This window comes from Silurus aristotelis, assembly GCF_946808225.1.
Source record: "Silurus aristotelis genome assembly, chromosome: 4".
Taxonomy (NCBI): Eukaryota; Metazoa; Chordata; class Actinopteri; order Siluriformes; family Siluridae; genus Silurus; species Silurus aristotelis.
Genome location: NC_139577.1, coordinates 33,959,748 through 33,984,757, shown reverse-complemented (window position 1 = coordinate 33,984,757; position 25,010 = coordinate 33,959,748). Strand labels below are relative to the sequence as shown.

The window sequence follows — 25,010 nt, the reverse complement described above, 5'->3', positions numbered from 1 at the left end:
CAAAATAGGAAATAATTTAATATTATTCTAAATTCTATAAAACAGAAAGAACATGAATAAAATTACAAACCTGCATTTCCTGATAAGTAAAAAAGATTAGAAAAAAGGTTCAACTTGTGAACTTTCTCACTTTAACAATACCCCCCAATCCCCACCGCACCAGCCCTTCTATTCGTTCTTTTTTTGGCCTTGAAACCCTGACTTTTCCCTCGAGCCTCATTTTTTACCCATAATTCTTTCTGTACAGCACTCCTAAAGCTGTCCAGTCAACAAACACCCTTTTATTTCTTCTTCTTCTCTTCCTGCTCCTCCTCCTCTTCTCTCCACAGCAACCAATGAAACCACAAAAGTCTCAATAATTCAAAAGGAAAATTTATAAGTACTTCCAGGTCTTTGTCCTAGAAAACACGTTTTGCTTCCTTTATATGGTATTTTGGTAACGCTGGGACAGGACTATTAGTGTGCCCTTTGTATCCTTAGTAGAAAATTAAGAAGTCAGCACCTCTGATAAATCTCCAGCTGAGCGCCCGTGGTCACTCTAAGCTCCAGTCAAATCTCAGGTGGATCCGCTGACTACAAACGAGTGTGTTCCTGAACCCACATGACCCTGGCCAACTTCAAACCTAAACTTTATCAGCACTAGAAGGTCACTGATCACACGTTCTCCTTCATTCCTGTTCATTCCCACTTTAATCTCACACTGCAGGGGAAGACTTTCATCCGCTCTGCACTGCATTCTTTCATTTGCTAACAATAGATAATAATTCCCTCTTAACCCAGCCATTATGGATCCACAAGCCAGTGCACTCTTAGTGCCGGTCCCAAGCCCGGGTAAATGGGGAGGGTTGCGTTAGGAAGGGCATCCAGCGTAAAACATGTGCCAAATCAAATATGCGGATCACAAATGACAATTTCATACCGGATCGGTCGAGGCCCGGGTTAACAACGACTGCCACAGGTATCGTTAGCCGACAGGGTACCGGTGGAAATTGGGCTACTGTTGGCAAAAGGAGGAGAAGGAGAGGAGGAAGATGTCTACAGAGACGGCAGGGAAAGGAGCAGTGCAGGAGAGTGGAGGTTTGGGTTGGTACATTAAATGTTGGTACTATGACTGGTAAATGGAGAGAGATAGCTGATATGATGGAGAGGAGAAAGGTAGATATGCTGTGTGTTCAGGAGACCAAGTGGAAAGGGAGTAAGGCCAGGAACATTGGAGGTGGGTTTAAACTGTTTTATCATGGTGTGGATGGAAAGAGAAATGGTGTAGGGGTGATTCTGAAGGAAGAGTACAGTAAGAGTGTAGTGGAGGTGAAGAGAGTTTCTGATAGGGTGATGATCGTGAAGCTGGAAGTTGAAGGGATGATGATAAATGTCATCAGTGCCTATGCTCCACAAGTTGGCTGTGAGATGAAGGAGAAGGAAAAATTCTGGAGTGAATTAGATGAAGTGGTAGATGGTGTACCTAGGAAAGAATGATTGGTGATTGGGGCAGACTTTAATGGGCATGTAGGTGAAGGAAACAGAGGTGATGAGGAGGTGATGGTAGGTATGGTTTTAAGGAGAGGAATGTGGAAGGGCAAATGGTGGTAGATTTTGCTAAAAGGATGGAAATGGCAGTGGTGATGAGGGAGGCAGCTAGAAAAGTACTTGGTGTGACATCTGGAAATAGAAAGCAAGACAAGGAGACGTGGTGGTGGAATGAGGAAGTGCAGGAGAGCATAGGGAGAAAGAGGTTGGCAAAACAGAAGTGGGATAGACAGAGTGATGAGAAAGGTAGGCAGGAGTACAAAGAGATGCGCAGCAGGTTAAGAGGGATTTGGCGAAAGCCAAGGAAAAGGCATATGAGGAGCTGTATGAGAGGTTGGACACTAAGGAAGGAGAAAAGGATTTATACCGATTGTCCAGGCAAAGGGACCGAGCTGGGAAGGATGTGCTGCAAGTTAGAGCAGTAAAGGATGGAGAGGGAAATGTGTTGACTAGTGAGGAGAGTGTGTTGAGAAGGTGGAAGGAGTATTTTGAGCAGCTGATGAATGAGGAAAATCAGAGAGAGAGAAGGTTGGAGGATGTGGAGTTGGTGAAGCAGGATGTGGATAGGATTAGTAAGGAGGAAGTGAGAGCAGCGATTAAGAGGATGAAGAGTGGAAAGTCGGTTGGACCAGATGACATACCGGTAGAAGCGTGGAGATGTTTAGGAGAGATGGCAGTGGAGTTTTTGACCAGGTTGTTTAACAGGATTTTGGAAGGTGAGAAGATGCCTGAGGAATGGAGAAGGAGTGTGCTGGTACCGATCTTTAAGCATAAAGGAGATGTGCAGTCTTGCAGTAACTACAGGGGAATTAAGTTGATCAGTTGTTAAAGTAATGGAAAAGAGTAGTGGAAGCCAGGCTGAGAGAAGAGGTGACCATCTGTGAGCAACAGTATGGTTTCATGCTGAGGAAGAGCACCACAGATGCCTTATTTGCTTTGAGGATGTTGATGGAGAAGTATAGAGAAGGACAGAAGGAATTGCATTGTGTAGTTGTGGATTTAGAGAAAGCGTACGAAAGAGTGCCAAGAGAGGAGTTGTGGTATTGTATGAGGAAGTCAGGTGTGTCAGAGAAGTTTGTGAGGGTGGTGCAGGACATGTATGAGGACAGTGTGACGGCAGTGAAGTGTGCATCAGGTACGACAGACTGGTTCAGGGTGAACGTTGGACTGCATCAAGGATCGGCCCTGAGCCCTTTCCTGTTTGCAGTGGTGATGGACAGGTTGACGGACGAGGTCAGACAGGAGTCTCCCTGGACTATGATGTTTGCGGATGATATTGTCATTTGTGGTGAGAGTAGGGAGCAGGTTGAGAAGAGCCTGGAGAGGTGGAGATATGCGTTAGAGAGAAGGGGAATGAGAGTCAGTAGGAGTAAGATAGAGTGCATATGTGTGAATGAGAGGGAGGGCAGTGGAGGGGTGCGGTTCCAGGGAGAAGAGCTGGAAAAGGTGGAGGAGTTCAGGTACCTGGGGTCAACAGTGCAAAGTAATGGAGAGTGTGTTAGAGAAGTAAAGAAAAGAGTGCAGGCAGGGTGGAGTGGGTGGAGAAGAGTGACAGGAGTGATTTGTGATAGTAGGGTATCTGCAAGAATGAAAGGGAAAGTTTATAGGACTGTGGTGAGACCTGCGATGTTCTATGGATTAGAAACAGTTGCATTGAGTAAAAGACAGGAGATGGAGCTGGAGGTAGCAGAGCTGAAGATGTTGAGGTTTTCGTTTGGAGTGACGATGATGGACAAGATTAGAAATGAGTTTATTAGAGGGACAGCGCATGTAGGATGTTTTGGTGACAAGATGCGGGAGGTGAGATTGAGATGGTTTGGACATGTGCAAAGGAGGGACATGAATTATATTGGTAGAAGAATGCTGAGGATGGAGCCACCAGGTAGGAGGAAAAGAGGAAGGCCAAGGAGGAGGTTCATGGATGTGGTGTAGTAGGATGCAGGTAGTTGGTGTGAAAGAGGCAGATGTAGAGGACAGGGTGGTATGGAGACGGATGATCCGCTGTGGCGACCCCTAATGGGAGCAGCCGAAAGAAGAAAAAGAAGAAGAAGATAATAATTCCCTCTTAAAATATACTTTTTATATTTTGCTATAAATCTTTTTAAAATACTACTGCTGTTAAAATACCTTTTTTTTTTTGTTGCATCATTTAATTTTTTTTATATTTTTTTTTACTTTGATTTGAATGATGTTTTACTCCACAGCATAAAACACTGAGTATATCATTATTTTATTATGAATTTTGGTATAATTATTAATAATAATTAGAATGGTTTTGATTGGTTAATTAATTAATTAATTAATTATTTAATTTTATAGCATTATATTAATAAAATATATGAAATATGACGTATAATATTTATTTATATGTATATTTATTTAAATTTGTGTTTGTTTTTCTTAATTTGTTTAAATGTTTTTCCTACATTTTTTATTTAACTTTAATCTTTGCTTCCATTTTTTGCTGTGAGCAACTGCAACCAAACAGTTTCCCTGGGGGATTGATAAAGTATTCTCACTCTGAAATAAAATGACTGTAACTATTAATTTTTTGTTTCTATCATCAACGCATCATTGATTTAATAATCTAATCCAATCTAATCCAATCTAATCCTAATTTATTTTTTAAATACTGAACTCACCTTGTCCAGGTAAGTGTAGCTCCACGACTTGCCATCAGCAAAGGTTCTGGAGATGATGCGCCCCTGGCTGTCGTACTCCACCCTCTCCACAGTGGCCCCTCGCTGGATGCTTGTCACCTGACCGCTGCTCGAGTAGGTCAGGTTCACCGACATGAGTTTACTGCTGGGAACCCACAGTGTAGGGTGACCCGCCGTGTCGTACACAATCTTCAGCAGGAACTTACGGTGATCATCGTAAATCTTCTCCGTCCTGAGAGTTCGGTCGTAATCCACCGACAGCAGGTTCCTCCCGTTTACCTGTTACATGCAAATACAAGGACAACAGATACTGATTTAAAACCTTCAGAGTACGGAATTTCACTGCTTCCAATGACTAACCACTGATCATCATGGTTTCCAATGGGCGATCATTAATCACCATTGTCACAACAATTAATCACTGATCACCATTGTTACCAATAAATCACTGATCATAATATTTACCAGTAACTAATCACTGATCATCATTAGTCAATGGGAACAATCACTCATATTCTCAATAATTAATCATTAATCACCATTGTTCCCAATAACCAATCACAGATCACCATTGTTCACAATAACCAATCACAGTTCACCATTGTTCCCAATAACCAATCACAGATCACTATTGTTCCCAATAACCAATCACAGATCACTATTGTTCCCAATAACCAATCAAAGATCACCACTGTTCCCAATAACCAATCACAGATCACCACTGTTCCCAATAACCAATCACAGATCACCACTGTTCCCAATAACCAATCACAGATCACCACTGTTCCCAATGCCCAATAACTAATAAACATTGTTCACATTCCTATTGACTAATCATTAAAGCAATTCTTCCTGATGTATTTACTGATCACTATTGTCCCCACTGAAGAATCACTAATCACCATTCAGTAATAAGTGTTTCTAGTAATTAATCACTAATCACCAGTGTTCTGAATGAGCAATCACTGATGCTATTATTCCTGATAATGAATGGCTGATTGCTGTTGTTTTGATGGACCAATCCCTAATTACCGATGTTCCTAATGACCAACCAGAAATCTCCATTCCTCCCAACAACAAATCCAGCAGATACTGAATTCAAACTGTAGTTGTGCCATTGTTGTTACTATCATTGATATCGGCATATTGAGTTTTTTGTTTAAGTTACACGGGCATAAAATTGAAACCATTAGCTTCGAGCAACCGAATAAAACACCACACAGGGGGAAAAAAAAAATAAAGAAATAAATAACTGTACGGAGAACAGGAACCCTCCAGACTATCCTGTAGAATAAAAGGAGTCAGAAAGGTGGAAATGCCTGAAGGGGTTCCTTTCAAAAAGCCCACATTAGAGCAAAAAAAAGAAAAGGGAAAAAATAAAAATAAATCGCAAACCCTAACCTTCGCACTGGTTTAAAAGCCTTTTGAATTTCCTCAAGTAGTTAAATAATTCTCTTTCCACTGCCTGCAAACAAACCAAAAGTCTAAACACACTTAGAGCTATTGTTTTTTTCTGCTTCACCCACCTGGTTTTAGAACACTAACACTCATCACTCAACGATCGAATATTTAAACCTGAGACAGGTTTGTAAAGTTTTTCATTCAGCTGTGTGTGAAATATCCTTCAGCGTGACTTTCCTTCTGTCGAGCAGGAGGAATTGATTCCTATATTTTTCAGCATGACTACATGTGTGTCAGAAACACCATTTTAAACAAGTTTCAAGAGAATTCGAGAAGCTCACCCTCAGCTTTCGTCCGAACACTATGACCTTGCCTCGAGTCTGCTCTTTTCTGAATCTCCACTCCACCAGGTTCTGGCCGTTTTCTCCAGGCAGGCTCATGTTCCTCCGGGCCACTGTAGGGTTCGCTGCACCCGCCAGGATGTGAGGCTCGGTCTGGTAGTGTGAGTCCATACCGTTGGCGTAAATGACCCTCAGAGAGCTGTCATAACCCACCTGATAACTGTTTCTCAACTGATCTGTTGGAGAAGATCAGATGATTAGGAACAGTTCAATCAAAGGAGTCTCCAGAGGAGTTAAATCTTCTTTTGGTCTTATCAACTTCGATAGAGAAAAAACAAATTAATAAATGAATAAAATGATAAAGCACATGGACGGGAAGTGTTATTTTTTTTTACCTTGTACAAGGGTGTAGAAAGAGTCGATGGAGGAGAGGTTAGTGGTGATGCTAACGTCATCGTCTCTCCCGGAAGTCTCGATGTCCACTGTGAGCGCTCGGTCCATCTCCTCAATCAGACTGGTGATAATACCTGTAGGGAAGGTGACGTTTGTCAGCCGTCCCTCACTGTCATAGCTGAAAACACACACACACACACACACACACACACACACACACACACACACACACACACACACACACATATTAATTAACATATTAATATTATTCCCAGAGACCTATCAGTGTTTGGCCAATGAGCAGAATGGTGATCTATTGTTCCCAATGACCAACAATTAATACCATATGACCAATCACTGATCACCATTCTCCCCAATCACCATTTAATTATCACAGTTTTTACCCTCAACCTTTCACAATTGTTCCCATTGACCAATCACTGATTCTCGTTGCTGCAGATGTGCAGTAACTCATTACGATTGTTCCTATTGACCAATTACTCTTTTCAATTGCTTTTAAAAACCAATCACTGCTCCATGTTGTTCCTGTTGACCAATCACTGATTCTCATCATCTTAAATCACCAATCACAAATCACCACTGTTTTTAGTGACAAATCACAAATCTCTAAAAATGAATCCCAGATCACAACTTATCACACTCATTCTAAACGTCTTCAGAAAATCTTTCTTTCCCATCCTACACCTTCAGATATGCAAAAGAGCTTGACATCCCAATTAATATGCAAATAAGGCTACAATGACACATGGTGACGTCTCACATAGGTCTTTTCTCCTGAAAGCAATGAGAATCAGTGCTGTGTTCAGGAAGTGAATAGTCTCTGTGTCTGTTCTCAGATTCCTGTACAGCACACGGTTCCTTCTGAACATGTTACACGTAACTGAACACCTGCATATATTTACTTCAGTCTGCTATGCCCTTCATTCACACCTCCATTTGGTTCCTATTAGTCTACTGCATCCTGACAGTGTGTGTGTGTGTGTGTGTGTGTGTGTGTATGACGAATGCGTAAATGTGTTTTTTGTACTCTATATGTTCTTGCACGTGTGTTGCGTGTGCTCTGGCTGATGTGCTGAGTGAAATTCCTGCATGTCCTGTACGGAGAGAATAATAAATCCTGCTGTTGAAAGATGAAGCACCATTAAAAATGAGATTAGTTTTATAACCTACAGCGAGCCAGAAAACGCCGTCTGTCAGTGACAGGTCTAATCTAATTCTACACACACACACACACACACACACACACACACACACACACACACACACACACACACACACACACACACACACACACACGCACACAGAGCATATTCATATTAGACCAGAAGAACATACTTCAAATATTCTTGGCAATGTAGCACATTCTTTTTCCCTTCTTGATGCTTTCCATTCTTTCCCCCTTCTTCTTTTTCTCCCGTGTTCACGTCCAGATCAAATGACAGTTTTTTGAGGACTGCAGGTTTTTGTCTGTCACGTGGCTGCATTATGATGCTGAATGTGCTGAAACCTACACCAAGGCAGTTTAACTGCACGCATCAGGTGCAATCATGGGTTTTCCCCGAGGATTAACCCGTTTACCACAAGTCGAGCGTTAAAGAGCCGAGAGAACGAGCGAGACAGAAGGAGTCAGTGGGACACTGAAGAAGAAAAAGAAAAAGACAGAGGGAGAACGGAGGACTGAGAGACTGAGGAAGACAAAATGAGACTGAGGAAGACAGAAGTAGAGGAAGAGGACTGAGTGAGACTGTGGGAGACAGAAGGAGACAACAGGAGATAGAAGGAGACAGAGGAAAAAAGAGGAAGATTGTGGAAGACAGAAGGTCTTCTTTCTTACAAAGCCAGCTCTATGAAGATCTACTTCAAATGGGTTGGAAGATCTCCTACTGTACAGCTCCAACACTATTGGGATGGATGTGAACACTGACTGAACCCCAGGCCTGGAATCTCCACATAAATCTAGTGGAACATCTTTATCATGGAGGTAATGATGATGATGATGATGATGATGATGGAGGTGATCATATACTCTCTTTGAGGAAAGATCTAGGGTCTTGAAAACCTGGATATTTTCATGCATGTCCCACATCTCTATAGGATCGATACTCGAGGGCTCTGATTGGATCTTTGCGTCTGCATGGTCCTGAATAAACCAGGTTTATTTTTCTGAGATTCGGCTGCAGAACTAAACGATCACATCGCTGATTTCTCCTGAGCAGGAGATGCAGGACTCTTCCTTCACATAGACACACTCCACGTTTTCTTTACTTTTTATAATTTTTTTAAACATTCTACATTCTGATATTTATTAATATTTCACTTTTTTAATATTTTATTAGTCCGTCAATGCTTAAATCGTTACGTGTAGTGTTTAAATAAAAAAAATAAAATTAATATTTTTTCATTGTATTTATTAATATTAATCACATCGAAGTCTTCACACTCGAGCCTGGAATGCTTTGGTTTTGGTTTTAATTTTTTATTTTTACCTGAATGTTCTTTTTAATGTTTTAAACTTCAGTTTTATTAATATTTAATCTGAAAAAAACCCAAAAACCATGTATTTTTTAGTTTCACCTGAAATGTACTGAGGTTGTAGCGATAACGTTCAGTGTTATGATGTTCCAAACTTTCAATTTAATTTTATATTTAATGCAGAATCTTTGTAAGAGTTTGACTCGCAATGATTTCATTTCTTTTTATGTTTTACCTAAAGAAATAATGAGGACATCATTTTCACACAACAATCCATACGTTAAACAGACAAAGGTTTGTGGACAACTGAGCATCAGATTGCTATGTGCTTCTTTTTAACCATCTCATTTTAAATTTAGTCTCCATTTGCTGTTATAATGAGCTCCACTGTTTTGGGAAGAAGTTTCACTAGATGTTAAGGAGAGTCAGGTACTGATGTAATTGAGAAGTTCTGAGTGGTGCAGTCAGTGCTCACATTCATTAGAGGAGTAAGTAATAAAGTACAAATACTTAGTTAATGTACTTCAGTAGATTTTTCTGATATCAGTATTTTACCTCACTATTTATTTTTCAGACAACTTTTTACTTTTATTCATTACATTTTTACACAAAAATCTGCACTTTCTACTTCTTACATGTTCACATCAGACTCGTTACTTTAGTTTAAATCTGTTTGGTGACATGATCAATATTTTCTCTTCTCATTGCGCCGTTTTCAGCACATCAACCTGTTTCCTGTCATTGAGCAGCTTCTTCAATCCACTGGTGCATCATTTCCTGTCTCTCACACACCACACATGTAGACTAGTTTCTGAAGCTCACAATGAGCAGGACAGAAGGCAGTAAGAAGTCTGGAGTTAACGTGGATGAGACAGAGGGAGTCAGTGATGAGAACAAGACTGAGAACAGAGACGTTCCTGATCATCATCATCTTTTCTCTGCTTGTGTTCTATATGGTGGATCTTCAGACTGAATACGTTCATTAGGTTTTGTATAAACTTATCAATTAAGACTGTCAAAATGCAAATTAATTTTAACGGAACTGTTTTTTATTAACGTGCGATTAATGTAGTGTGCATTTTTTGTTTGACCATTTTTATGAAAAATATAAAAGAATTCATATAAAAGAGGTGAAATTAAAACCTTTAGCACAAAACACGGTTATTCACAACGTCCTCTCGTTTTAGATAAATATATTAAATAAATAACTTCTCCTGAAAAATTATTTTTAATCAGTAAACATATGTTTTACTGATGCACCAAATCTGAAATCAGCACGAAAAGCCGCCATGATGCAGACCAGGGGTCACCAACGTCGCCCGCAAGGACAACATGAGTAGCCCGTGGGCTTTTTCTAACAATAGCTGTTTCCTACTTTGTTAAATCATTGTTGATGATTATTATGAGAAATCATTAATGATCAGTGTCTTCACATAGATGAATATCATTAATTATTAATAATAACATATAATAAAAAGTACATTTAGCAAATTTGTTTTTCAGAACAAACTGAAAACTGTGTGTATCAAACTGGTAGCCCTTCAAGTTAATCGGTTCCCAAGAAGTAGCTCTGAGTTTCAAAAAGGTTGGTGACCCCTGACACAGACAATTTACCCTCTTGGGGTCGACAAACGCGCCAGTGCGTTTTGTGGCATTTTTGTTTCCTCATAACACAGAAATAAACTTACATTATTCTGCCTTTTTTGCTCTTACGGATAAGAGCAATATATAATTAAAATCTGTAAAGTGTCTAGCTGTATACACTCATAATAACAACAAAATGCTGTGCTTTTATAAAATAAAACAAACAGACAGGGGGCGCTCTCTGCCATCTCTGTCATCTCTCTTCACAGACACATAAATAAAACAACCTGAATCTCTAAATATTTGCCTCACAGACATAAATAATATATGTATAGAAAACATGAAAGGTCTACTTTGAAATAAACCAATTTATATTGGATACAAATATTGTCTGATTCTGTAATCCATATTGAAGTTAGAAGAGGTACAGTTTCTCCAGTATCACCTCATTAATCCTTCGTGCGGAAACATAGCAAAGGTGTCCTGATGATTTACGTAATTTAAAACACCACCATAACTTTCAAACGTTTACAAGAATTGTTTGTCTTCATGCTCTATGTTAAGTTTTGTTTCACTATTAATAAACATACATTTGCGTAAAACATCAATATTTGCCCATGTCCATGTTGATTAGAGAATAAAAAATTGGAACATTAAGAACAGATAAAAATGTGCGATTAAGTTGCGATTAATCGTGAGTTAACTCGCAACAATCATGCAATTAATCACGATTAAATATTTGTAATCTATTGAAAGCCCAACTACATTTATATGACGTGAGGTCCAGTTACCAGCATGACACTAAAACAGGTAGCAGTAAAGGCTACTTTTTACTTCAGTACATGTCAGAGCCCAAACTTCTTTACTTTAACTTGAGTAAAAAAAGTGTATTCAAAACTTCAACTTTTACCACAGTCTATTAAAACATGAGTATCTGTAACTTCTACTGAATAAAGGATGTAGGGACATTCAATAGGGTTGGAGCTCTATAGCAGGAGATTTCAACATACTTCCATCCCATAGAAAGCAGATCTTTATAGATTTGGATTTGTGTACAGGTGCATTTTTATGCTGGAACAAAACAATTTCTGCTGATGCTGTTTTCCACGCATTTTGAACAACTAAACTTTACAAGTAAACTCTGTTTACAGCCCCTTTTATTGTTCCACATTGTACTGTATATTATACAGAATGTTTATTTTGTGTATTTGTCCTGCACTGTTTTGTTTTGTAATGTCTGTCTGCACTGTCTTTTGTATTCTGTTGTATGATGTAGCTCTATGCTGTGTGATGTAGCTCTATTTTGTGTGATGTAGCTCTATTTTGTGTGATGTAGCTCTATGCTGTGTAATGTAGCTCTATGCTGTGTGATGTAGCTCTATTTTGTGTAATGTAGCTCTATGCTGTGTAATGTAGCTCTATGCTGTGTGATGTAGCTCTATGCTGTGTAATGTAGGTCTATGCTGTGTGATGTAGCTCTATGATGTGTGATGTAGCTCTATGCTGTGTTATGTAGCTCTATGTTGTGTGATGTAGCTCTATGCTGTGTGATGTAGCTCTATGCTGTGTGATGTAGCTCTATGCTGTGTGATGTAGCTCTATTTTGTGTAATGTAGCTCTATGTTGTGTGATGTAGCTCTATTTTGTGTGATGTAGCTCTATGCTGTGTAATGTAGGTCTATGCTGTGTGATATAGCTCTATGATGTGTGATGTAGCTCTATGCTGTGTTATGTAGCTCTATGTTGTGTGATGTAGCTCTATGTTGTGTGATGTAGCTCTATGCTGTGTGATGTAGCTCTATGCTGTGTGATGTAGCTCTATTTTGTGTAATGTAGCTCTATGTTGTGTGATGTAGCTCTATTTTGTGTGATGTAGCTCTATGCTGTGTAATGTAGCTCTATGCTGTGTAATGTAGCTCTATGTTGTGTGATGTAGCTCTATTTTGTGTGATGTAGCTTTATGCTGTGTGATGTAGCTTTATGCTGTGTAATGTAGCTCTATGTTGTGTGATGTAGCTCTATTTTGTGTGATGTAGCTCTATGCTGTGTAATGTAGCTCTATGCTGTGTAATGTAGCTCTATGTTGTGTGATGTAGCTCTATGTTGTGTGATGTAGCTCTATGCTGTGTAATGTAGCTCTATGTTGTGTGATGTAGCTCTATTTTGTGTGATGTAGCTCTATGCTGTGTGATGTAACTCTATGTTGTGTGATGTAGAGAGTTTCCTCCAAACCTCATTTCTTTTCACCATGTACTGCGTCAGCTTTATATGGTTGGAATAAATGTTTATACCCCTAGCACCAGGTTCTACCTCAGGGTTGTATTCTGAAGGTTCTCGCTGCAGTGTGTGTAAGTGTTTTGTGTGGACCAGCAGCCTGACTTACTCGTAGAAGGTGGTCCAGCCGATCTGGGTGCTCTTGGTGGCGAGTAGGCCGCTGTTGCCATGGTAGGTGAAGAGCGTAAGTTCCTGCCCCTGCGCCGTCAGCGTTTTCAGACCTCCGTTGGTGCTGATGGTGATCCAGATCACCTGGTTGTCTGGGGCGACGAGGCGCACAGGCATGCGATTGGGGTCCCGGCGGACGCGCAGCGTGTTGCCGTTGCGGTCGGCGACGGCGGTGACGTCGCCCTCGTTGCTGTAGCTGAAGTTGTACACGTAGTCCCCAGTGACGAGGCTCATGGTGTGCTGATGCGTGCCGTTCACATCAAAAATGTAGAGCTCCTGCGCAGCCGGAGACGCCACCTCATAAAATCCAGACAATGCAAGAGGAGGACGGTTTCGTGAAATGGCTCGGATACGGATGTTGCCCAAATCGGCAACGTACAGAGTCCCATCAGGAGAGACGATGAGCGAGGATGGGGCATTTAGCCTAGCATCTTTAGCATAGCCATCTCCCGTGAGGTAGCAGTCACAGTTGGCGTCGTTCTTGCAGTCACACTCGGATGGCGCCCCCGCCAGGTGCGTGATCTCTCCGTCTGTGCTCACCTGTCGTACACGGTTGATCTTCTTCTCATCGCTCTCGGCGATATACAGCACGCCGCTGAAGGACACGGCGATGGCAGTGGCCCCCTCCAGGGTGGTCTGGATGGCACGTTTTCCCAGCGCGTACTCGATGCCTGGAACTTGACAGTGCATGGGACGTCCCGCTACGATGCGCACCTGCCGGTTCTCCGTGATCTGAAGAACAACGTTGTTGTCTAGCACATAAATCGAATTATCCATGGGGTTGATGGCCAAGTCTGTTGGCCACTCCAATCGCACCTGCGGGGAAATGAGATGCAGCACAGATGTCAGAGATACGCAAAACGAATACAAAACACACACACACACACACACACACACAGTTTTGACACTTGAACATACTTTGTAACTTTTGTTTCAGTGCATCACTAGTGGAGTTGTTAAGAACGCCTAAAAACTTTGAGATAACTTTCAGATATTACTTCTAAGCTAAAAAAATAAAATAATGTCCGACAGGTAGCTTGTCACATGGTTTTAACTGTACAGCTCGACTAGTGGGTTTTGGGGTGTGGGTTTTGGGTTTCAGTGTGGGTTGTGTTTTGAGTTTTGGATATGGGCTGTAATTGTGTTACATAGGGAGGTGGTGGCTTAGTAGTGAAGACATTAGGTTTTGAATTCAAATTTTTTTAGTTTAAATCATAGCCACACCAATCTGCCACTCCTGGGCTCCTGTGCAAGGCCCTCAAACCCATAGATACGGGCATCTACCAAATGTAAACAATGTAATAATGTGAGATTACAGAGTAACACAGGAGCTTTGAGGATGGATTTGGACTGTAGTTAATATCAACAGTCTGCTACACTGACTCAGGACTAAAGTTTGCTCTGATCACTATCACTGCACCTCAACATCGTTTATCTGTAATAAATGGACATTTGGTGCCACCCAGATGAGGATGGGTTCCCTCCTGAGTCTGGTTCCTCTCAAGGTTTCTTTCTTCTGCATCTCAGAGAGTTTTTCCTTCCGGCTTGTTCATCAGGGACAAACGTACACTTATAAAGAAAATTTTTATTTTATCACCACATTATCTGTGTAAAGCTGCTTTGAGACAATGTTCATTGTTAAAAGCGCAACACAAATAAAAATTAATTAAATTGAATGAATGTAAAACTATAGCGTGATCATGAAGTCTATTTTGATAGAAGTTTTAATCTTGAGGACTTCAGGTCACAACTACAAAAATACACCACATTCCGAGTAGAATCAGGCTCCAGCTGAGCTCATCATCATCTTTACTGTACATTAGATGGTCTGTATTTACAGTATTCTCTACCTGATTGGCCAGACATAACGTGTACAGACAGCGATGGCTTTATGTGTGAATCCAACTCCAGGAAACAGAACACTTTATTTGTTTTTCCTTCATAGGTTTCCGGTTCAGATGTAAAGTTCTCACACAGGAGAATCTGAAGGTGTGAACGATATAAAGGCCGAGAGCAGGCAATATTAAATGTTGTCACAGCCGGTGTGTGTTAAAGTCTCTCCATTCGCTCAGCATTTGGGAGCAGAAACGCCTGTAGTAAGTACATGTTTTAATTCCTTCGGTCCCGCATCTCTGTCGCTTTCTCTCCAAGGCCGAGGCGTCGCCATGACACTGATGAAGAAGAATCCTTTAACTTTTCAGCTCTAATACAATGCGGGACTGGGGCTTTATTTCATTCTGCTGTCTCTGGGTCATTTATTTTGTGCCAGAGGGGATAAACAAGAAGAAAAAGTAGCAAAAGTAAAATCTTGAGCGTTGGGTATCGGAGCAGATCCTTTTTAACGAGGATTTTATGACCCTTTCGCCACTAATAGTCTGTTTGCCGAGACTGAATCAAAGCGAAATTTACTTTTGATTCGTTTGCTCGTTGGTTTCACACTGTGTTAATTAAACGAATCAAAAAACAAGAAAAAAGGGGTGAAAAACATCCTGAAAAAAGAAGAATGATCTGAGCACACAGAGTCTGTGCTAAATAATTGATTAGATAATTATTAAAAAAACGTGTCACATTCAGCTGTTTTATTTCTCTTTTTGTTCATTGAATTTTCCAGAGCACAGCTTTTCCCCCTCTACAGCTCCGTCTTTCAGTTCAGTTGTATAACGACTTGTATAACCAACATACACTAAATATACATTTTAAAGATAGAAGTCTATCATTAATGATCAGGCCAGAGGTGATGGTGGTGAGGGAAACTCCATGAGATAACATAAGGAAGAAACCTTGACAGGTACCAAGTAGGGAACTGGTCCTCATCTAGTCCATAATTTTGTACTGTAGAGTAAAGAAACAAAAATCCTTAACCAGGAAATGCATTAGAGTTTCATCATGGGTGTGGGTTTTGAGGGGTGGGTGTGGGTCTGGGATTGTGTGGGTTGGGGGTATGGGGTGTAGTTGTGGGTGAAGGTTTTTGGTTGAGGGTATGGGTTTGAGGGGGGGGTGTGGGTTTTGGGTTTAATGTACGTAGTGGGTCTGGGTTGAGTGTGGGTGTGGGTTTTAAATGTGGGTTTTGTATTTTTGCTGTAGGTTGTGGGTGTGGGTTTTGGACTGTGGGTGTAGAGTGTGGGTTATAAAGGTGGGGTTTAAGTTGTGGGTGTGGGATGAGTGTTATGAGTGTGGGTTTTGAGCGTAAGTTTTAAGTTTGGTTGTAGGGTTTAAGTTTAGGGTGTGAAGTTTAAGCTGTGGGTGTGGGTTGTAGGTGTGGACTTTTAAGTTGTGGGTGTGGGTTTTGGGAATGGGGTTTAAGTTGTGGTTGTGGTGTTTCATTTGTGGGCATGTTTTAAGTATCGGTGTGAGTTGTGGGTCTGGGTTTTGGGTGTGAATCTGGGTTTTGTGTGTGGGTCTGGGTTTTGGGTGTGGGTTTGGTTTTTGGGTATGGATCTTGGTTTTGGCGGTGGGTCTGGTTTTTAGTTGTGGGTCAGGGTTTTAGTTGTGGGTCAGGGTTTTGGTTGTGGGTCAGGGTTTTGTGTGTGGGTCTGAGTATTGGGTGTGGTTCAGGGTTTTATTTGTGGGTCTGGGTTTTAATTGTGGGTGTGGGTTTTGAGTGTGGGTGTGGGTTTTGGGTGTGGGTCTGGGTTTTGGGTGTGGGTTTTGGGTGTATAATGTGTTGCTATTGCATGTGACATGTGTACTTTACAGTCAATAAGTGTAATTGTGTGACCAAGAAAAACACTGTAGATTGATCATAAATTCTATTTTCTTTCTGTCCTTCAGCGCACACATTCAACATACACCCCACATGTTTGTTTCACTTCCAGAGTCGAAATAAACTCGGTTACAGCAGAAAGACCAGTGAGCTCACCATAATCTTCACTGTCCATCAAATGATCAGTATCCTGTACTGTACCCTGATTGGTGAGCTGCACAGCTCCGCCTCCACACAATTACAAGAAATGACTGCAGATCATCTCTTACACTGAGGAACCTTTAATATCACTGAGATGAACGCTCTGTAGCAGAGAACTGAGCTTTACGCTTCTTTCACACCTGCACTGTTTATACTCTTTGAATGTGTGAAGAGATTAAACAGCTCTAAAAAAATTTTTGTCAGGAATTCTGTTAAAACAAACGAAATGCAGTGTCGAGCCTCGAGTCTGCGTGTGAAGATGGAGGAACAGCTGCATGGTTCAATCACAATTAGCCCAAACTACACATGTGATGAGAATCAAGCTGAAAGTCCTTTCACTTACAATTAACACCAGAGGGTTTTATAATGACACTCATCTCTCTCTCTCTCGCTCTCTCTCTCTCTCTCTCTATTTCACTGATTTCTTTATTAACTACAGTCTCTGATCCTCTGGCTCCATTTTGTTCTTTTTCTTTACTTGGATTTCTTTTCAGTCTCTCTCTATGTGTATCTCACGCTCTTGCACTCCACTTCACCCTCTCTCCATCTCTAGTGCTTTATCTTTGTTCTTTTGCCTGCTTACAACTTGTTCCCTTTCTCCTTCTCTTTAACATCTCTTGTTATCTCTCTAACTTTTTGGTCTAGACTCGCAGTGTTGTTTTTCTCCATTCTTTGATTCTCTTTCTCTCTCTATCTTTCTCTCAGAGGGAATGACTGGAAAGCTCTTTTGTCTTTTGCCAGTTTTTTCTGACTTTCTACATTCTTTAGGTTTCGTTTCTTTTTTTTATTGAATAAATGGTGAGTTCGTAGTTATATGAAATATGGGAATATGGATAATTGTGTCCCTGCTCCCTCTATCTGCTCCTGAGATGGAGGTCATAATTTGAAATCCCCCCCCCCCCGCCCCTTCCTGTTTAAAAGCATCATGAAGGGGTTTGGATCACTTCACAGCTCGATGAGAACGTTCCTGCGAAAAACCAGAAGGTGCAGCATGTCCCGATGTTCTGGAGACAGGCTCCTTACGTCTCTGAGCTTAGATGTGCTAAGATGGTGAAAGCAGTCAAACTAAAATCCTGAGGTACTTCGAGTGCAGAAGGCAGTAAAAGTTCAGGGAAATCATTCGCTGCACTGAAACCACCACTGAAGTTGTCAGGAGGACAACAAAACTAGCAGGAAAGCAGATAATGTTTTAATGGCAGAGAGCGAAGGTCCAAACTGCAGTATAGCTGGAGAAAACCTGGAGAGTTGAGTGATCAGTTTAGAATGTCCATGTGAACGTCTCTAATTGATTGAAGTTATACTTTTAGTCAGCGGTTTCCTGAATGTTTTCTAAAAAGTGAATAAAACCAAATCATTTTTAATTGGGTTTTTTGTATGTAAGTTTTTGGTGGAAGTTTCGGGTGTAAGACTTGGGTGGGGGTTTTAGGTGGAGGATATGCATGGGGGGTTTGGGAGGGGGGGTTGTGGCAGTTTTAGGTAGGATTTATTTTAGTGGAAGTTTGGGGTGGAAGATTTTGTTGAAAGGTTTGGAAATGGGTGTTGGTTATGGGTGTGAGATATAGATGAGAGATTTAAATGTGGGTGTGAGTTTTGGGTGTGGGTTCTGGATGGGGGGGTTTGGCTGTGGTGTGAGTTTTGGGTGTGGGATCTGAATCAGCTGTTTGGGTGTGAATGTGAGTATTGGCTGTGGTATCTGGATAAGGTGTTTGGGTGTGGGTGTGAGTTTTGGGTGTAGGTTCTGGATAAGGTGTTAAGGTGTGGATTTGGGTGTGGATGTGGATTTGGGTTTTGGGTGGGGGGTTTGGTTGTGGGTGTGAGTTTTGTGTGGGGGATAATAATATGGGTGCGAATTCTCAATTTCTCTTTCTGTCTTTCTTTGCTTCTTTCCTTCCACTGCATGCTCATTAATTCACATACACCATGTATCACTGATTATTCCCTGATTTCTCTGACGTCTCTGCTCCCTTCTACCCGCCTCCCACCCCGCAGGAACATTAAACTCTAATGCTGTAGAAATAAAAGCTTTCACGTCTTCAATGTCTGCATTATACATGATCCACTTCAGCTTCACTGCTAACACTGTTTGACCATTAACAGAGGGTCAGGGTCCTCAGGCTGATGGACACCGGGGACAGAAACACACTCCAGGGGACGGAACAGCAGAGCGAGAAGAGAGTCAGGGAAGTAAAGCAGAAGTGACAGGATCGTGTGATAAAGCGCAGTAAAAGCTTATCTGCCAGGATTTTATTTCTCTTACACCACAACAATTTGCCAAACACAATTTTTTTTCAAAAGAACGGGATGTGATACGTATTTATCCGTTTACTGTTATGTAGTGCTGTGCGTGTTGGTCGGTATTTAAGTCTACTTTTTAACTTTGAGCACCTTGCCCCGATTCGCACTGTAACAAAGCTTCTATTCTGAAGGCGTTAGACTTTAATGCTCCTTGAGGATCGTTAATCCGCAGATTAAACACACCACAAGTTCACTTATCTCTTCTTTATATGCTGCTCAGCTCTCATAATCTGCTACTTATTGGGGTTTACAATGTGAAGTTCCACTCAGCACTCTCACTGCAGGACCGAGTCACGGACGTGCTCAGAGACACCCTGAAATGTCTTCAGTGCTGTGATTGATTCAGTATGCTGAATTATTTCCTGCAAAAACAGGAAGTCAGTGTGGTAGAGTGTTTGACTGATTTATATCAGACCTCCTGATATATGAAAAAAAGGTTTAGAGTTTGGGGTTAAAGTTGTGGGTGGTGGTTTGATTGGTGGTTATAACTGTGGGTGGGTGTGGGTTTTATGTGTGGATAAAGGTTTTAAGATGTTGGTTTTTTTTGTGGGAGTGTGTTAAGTGTTTTATTTGTGGGTGAAGGTTTTGAGTGTGGGTCTGGGGGTTTGAGTGTGGGTCTGGGGGTTTTGAGTGTGGGTCTGGGGGTTTTGATTGGCAGTGTGATTAGAATTTTGGGCAGGGGTGTGGGTTTCGGGTGTGGGTGAGAGGATAGGTTTTGAGTGTTGGTGTGGGTTTTGGGTGAAGGTTTTGGGTGTAGGTATCGAGTGGAGTTGTGGGTGAGGGTGATGGTGTAGATTTTGGGTGGGTGTGGGTGAAGGTTTTGTGTGGGGGTGATAGTATAGGTTTTGGGTGGGGATTATGGTATAGGTTTTGGATGGGGTGTGGGTGAGGGTGTGGGTTTTGGGTTGGGGTGTGGGTGTGGGTGAGAGTTAGGGTTTTGGGTGGGGGTTAGGGTTTTGGTTGTGGGTTAGGGTTTCAGTTTGTTTTGATTAGACCTTTTTCCAATTGTTTATAAACAACCATCTATAAGAGTTCAATAACTTTTTTCAGCTCTGGAGGTTTTCTGCTCATCGCTCTCTCCCACACCTGAGCAACTTCACTAGTACTGAATCCTGGATGATGAGACTCTGTGGGTTTTTACAGCTCAGATCTATGGGTTTGACCAGAGGTCCAGTGTCCATGGTGCTGATGGTGACAGAGAACTGCAGTACCGTTCATCAATAGGAATTTTTTCTACACTCTTCCTACATGTAACTCACAATAAAAATGGTATGCAAAAATGATGTGCTAAAATATGAAGCTCTGTATTATTATAATAAATATATTCTTTTATACCCAAGTATATAAAAATACTATTATTTAAAAATTATAAATTCATTAATAATATTGAGATAAAATATCAAATAATTCCTAGTCATTAGCATTGCATTTATCTGATTTATTATTTAAATATGTTTATTAATTTATTGAAATAATAAATACCATGACACAGGAAGTACTTTTAAATAAATGCAATTAAATCTTGAATATATAAATAATATATAAAAATAATGAGCTGCAGATACACAGGAGCAGGAAGGCAGGTTTTATCGCAGGTCTGATGCAGTTTAAATATAAAGTAGGACACGAGAAAGTTTCTCCGAGTGTGCTGCAATCCATTTTCAATACCTTTTTTTATTTTTTGGTGAAACGATTCAGAAAACGTTAACGGCGCTCTGTTTTGAAGAAACGCAGCCTGGCGTGTGATATGAAACAATTTCATGGCAGCTATTTTTGAATGCTGAAATGGACAAGGATATATGAAGTTCATCTTAAAATATTAGATGACTGTACTGGAAATAAGACTTTACCTTCTGTCCTGCAATAAGAAACATAAAAACATCATCCATCATTTGTCTGAAAGCTCCTAAAGACAAAAAAAACGACTCGGCTTCCAGTGTCCACCTGCGTCCTCGTCTACCCACGCTAATCCCAGGGACAACGGTGGGATTCGTTTGAGATAAAGAATTTAAGATTTCCTCGTTGTGAGGAATGGGAAAACTCCGCCCACATTGAAAAATTATTGCCTGAAAATTTAATTAACATCTGTTTAGTTTTTTTGGCATTATGTTTGGTGTGATTGGACGGGAGATTGGACATTGAAGGTAAATACTTTTACTCAAAAAAAAAAAATTAAAATCTGTAAACATGTTTAGACCGTAGCACAGATGTATTATGGATTCTGATTGGTCAGAAAGTGGTAATTAATTTTAACAGGTTTATATAAATGCTCTCGTTTAGACACATTGTTTTTTCCATAGTAACGGCTCGTTCTACGTCAGGTGCCACTCGTAAATGCATTAAATATTGTTTTTTTTTTATTTAATGTTTTACGGAAGAAGTTTGCAGTGTCAGCACTTTGTAACAGTCTGAGGTAAAGCTGTAATTATAAACAGAGGGGGTTACCTAATTTTTATATTTAATAAGAATATTATTATGATAAATATATACAGTGCATTCAAATACGATAATTACCTGAACAATAAACAGCAAAAAAAAGAAAAAAAGAAATATATATATATATAATTGTATATTATATATATTTAGAAAATATTATTATTAAAGCATCTGGATCTAAGAGTACAAGAGTAACTATATATATATATTTAATTAGGTATTATAAAAGTAAATACTGACTCTAAGATCCAGACATTAAAATAATTCAATATTATTATTAAATATAATATAATAATATCAAATGAAAACATATCTTTCCTCTTTACAGTGTAAAATGAATTTTAGATTCAACATTTGTTTTTTATTAGATGATATTTTAGAGCGAGATTGAGAGAGATATAGAGAGATTGTTCTGCATGCTTTATTTTTATCTATAAAAAACGGCCAAAAATGTTCGAAAAGTGGAGAAAAGCCTGACGTGGATGTAAATGGAAGAATCTTGTGGAGTATTTCGCTAACAAAAAAAGCTGCACAATGACAAACCTGTGCAGGAGGAAGTTCTAAATCTCACCTGCTTTTTTCTAGCCACAGAGAATGTAGAGTGGAGTAAATCTCAGGTAAACTGCGACACCTGACCTGCAGCGCCTGACTTTCCTGTATTCATGTGAGAATGAGACACAGCCGTGTTTCTCCATTATAATAAATGAGTCCTGAGAGCTAAGTGCGATCCTCTTAATGAGCCCACTTCAACACTACAGCACTCTCTCCTCGTGCACTCGAGTGCCAGTTAACATCGTCCGATTTTGAACCAAGCTGTAATCAGACCGAGTCTGATGATCGTCACGCTGAGATTCCGTGTGAAGATATCAGGGGCTGAGCTGAAGTGCTGAACAGGGAAATGAGCTTTTTTTTTGTATTTAACAGACAGATGGGGGCGCTGTAGCTCTCTGATACACATGCAGAGTGAAGTGTGTGTGTGTGTGTGTGTGTGTGTGTGTGTGTGTGTGTGTGTGTGTGTGTGTGTGAGCTGATATAACACAATCGGATTATAACCTGTAAAGTTGCAACGACCTTGTAGTTGACTTTGCAATATTGTTTTCTCATGAAACTATTATTCCCCAATAACACTGCGCAAAAAACTAATCGTTTTCTTAAAAAAAAAAGAAAAAAAAAGAAATATAAACTACTCTGTTTTTTTTTAAGATTAAAAATAAGCCAATTTTTTTTATTATACTGAATGCAGATTTTTATATTTTTTTATGAAGTTAAATCTATTTATAAATGTTTACCCTACAAATAATAATAATAATAATAATAACAATAATAATAATAAAAATAACTCTAATAAAAAAAATATAGAGAGATTTACAAAAAAATTAAATAAACCCTTAACCTAAAATATTAAAGATTCAAAATTCAACCTCTGATCTTTATTATGAAAAAAAAGGTGTAAATGATGTATGTTAAAATAAAATGATGGAAATTAAATTAGATAAATATTATAAAAAATATTATTAATTATAAAAACAATATATATCATATCAAAATATATTTTAAAATTATATATATTTCTATACATTTAAAACTACATATACAGATACCTTTATACAATATAAAATTATATAAATGTAATTATAAACAATATGTACACATATATATATATATATATATATATATATATATATATATATATATATACACATTCACTCATATAAAATATATTATTTAAAAAAATAATCTTTTATTAATCTGTACTTATTTCCTCCTCACACTTTCTGGCCTCTAATTAGACACAACATGTGTGTGTGTGTGTGTGTGTGTGTGTGTGTGTGTGTGTGTGTGTGTGTGTGTTTGTGTGTGTGTGTGTGTGTGTGTGTGTGTGTGTGTGTGTGTGTGTGTGTGTGTGTGTGTGTTTGTGTGTGTGTGTGTGTGTGTGTGTGTGTGTGTGTGTGTGTGTGTGTGTGTGTGTAAGAGCTATCATATGCAAAATATATCGTAAAGCTTATTTCTTCAGTCGGTAACACAAACGTATTTATTTTAACCAACAAGTGTGTGTGTGTGTGTGTGTGTGTGTGTGTGTGTTTGTGTGTGTGTGTGTGTGTGTGTGTGTGTGTGTTTTATTATCATATATATCATGGATAAATATACATCGGCGAGTCACAGCTCTTTATTTTTCTGCTCTCGGCAGTAAAAATGTCTAATCAATAACATCGCTGGTGCAGCACACGCCGTCAGCTTCAGGAAATATATATATATAAGTGCCATAATAAAAACTGTGTGTTTTTTATAAAGAGATATAAAGAAAACATGTGTGTGTGTGTGTGTGTGTGTGTGTGTGTGTTGATGATGCTCTCGGTAATGACGGTATAATGCGGCTGTGATGGTGCTGTACAGTCCTGAGGAGGAACACGACGTGTTCAGCTCAATGTTTTATGCTCACTATCATTAAAGTGAAAAAAGCCAAACTTGATCCCCAATATTTGGCCAAAAGTTTGTGGACACCTGGCCATAAGATTTTGTGTCTCCTTTTGCTGTTATTATGAGCTCTACTCATTTTTCATTCAGCCATAAGGGTGTAAGTAAAGTCAGGTAGTGATGTAGGTGAGATAAGAGGGCTTTGGGTGTGTTCAGTGTTCACATCAATTCATGTTCTACAGAGTTAAAGCTCTAGAGCAGGAGATCTTCCACTCCAACATTACCATGTAAAATAGATCTTAATGGAGCTGGATTTGTGCAAAGGGGCATCATCATGCTGGAACACGTTTGCATGGTCTTTTAGCATGTCCAAAGACGTCCTATACGAGTGTGTGCCTCCAAATATTTGGTAACAGTGTGAGAAAGAACCACATGTTTTCTGAAAAGTCTGGTGTCCCAACAATTTTGGCTATTTAGTATATAAAATGTCCTGAATGCAAGACGTCTCATTTCTCACTCTACTTCTCATTTAAAAATCTCTGGATAAAATGTTTTAGATTTAACAATAATTATGAAATATCTATATTTTTGCTCACTTTGTAGTATGAATTATAAATTAGTGCACATTATTTGTCTCTCATAATAATATATTCCTAATAATATGAAATAACACTTGAATTAATATTTATATGTTCAGATGAAGAATGTAAGAATTTGATACTAATATATTTATAGTTATATAATAAAACATTACACATTAAAACACAGACTTATCATTAATGTTATATAATTATATAAGAAACATTTATAATAACTGGATTTTTAATCTGTAATATAATAATTGTTAAAAAAGAATATAATCAGCAATTTATTGTGAAACATTGTGAAATCAACGTAAGAGATTGTGCACATTAAATATTTTTGCTCTAAATATGTCTATATTTTATATTTACATTTACATATATTTATATTTATTTTATAAGGATGAACATATATACACAAATATACAAACCGGGTTTATTTCTCATTATATTATATTCCATAAATACATTTTATTTAGGTATGATTTTTTGCATTATATAAAGATATTATATATTATATATAATAATTATTTTATTT

The 25,010-nt window shown here is 39.3% G+C and overlaps 1 protein-coding gene across 1 annotated transcript in view; it reads right to left on the bottom strand.

Moving 5' to 3' along the window:
* Window positions 1–25,010, bottom strand: part of LOC310724493 (teneurin-3) — a 44,259-nt gene that overhangs the window by 10,514 nt on the left and 8,735 nt on the right. The window contains exons 5-8 of the mRNA XM_083538573.1: window positions 12,783–13,657; window positions 6,325–6,500; window positions 5,930–6,165; window positions 4,170–4,466 (exon numbers count right to left, since the gene is read on the bottom strand). Of these exons, the coding sequence (XP_083394699.1) occupies window positions 4,170–4,466; window positions 5,930–6,165; window positions 6,325–6,500; window positions 12,783–13,657 (1,584 nt within the window). The remainder of the gene's footprint in view (window positions 1–4,169; window positions 4,467–5,929; window positions 6,166–6,324; window positions 6,501–12,782; window positions 13,658–25,010) is intronic.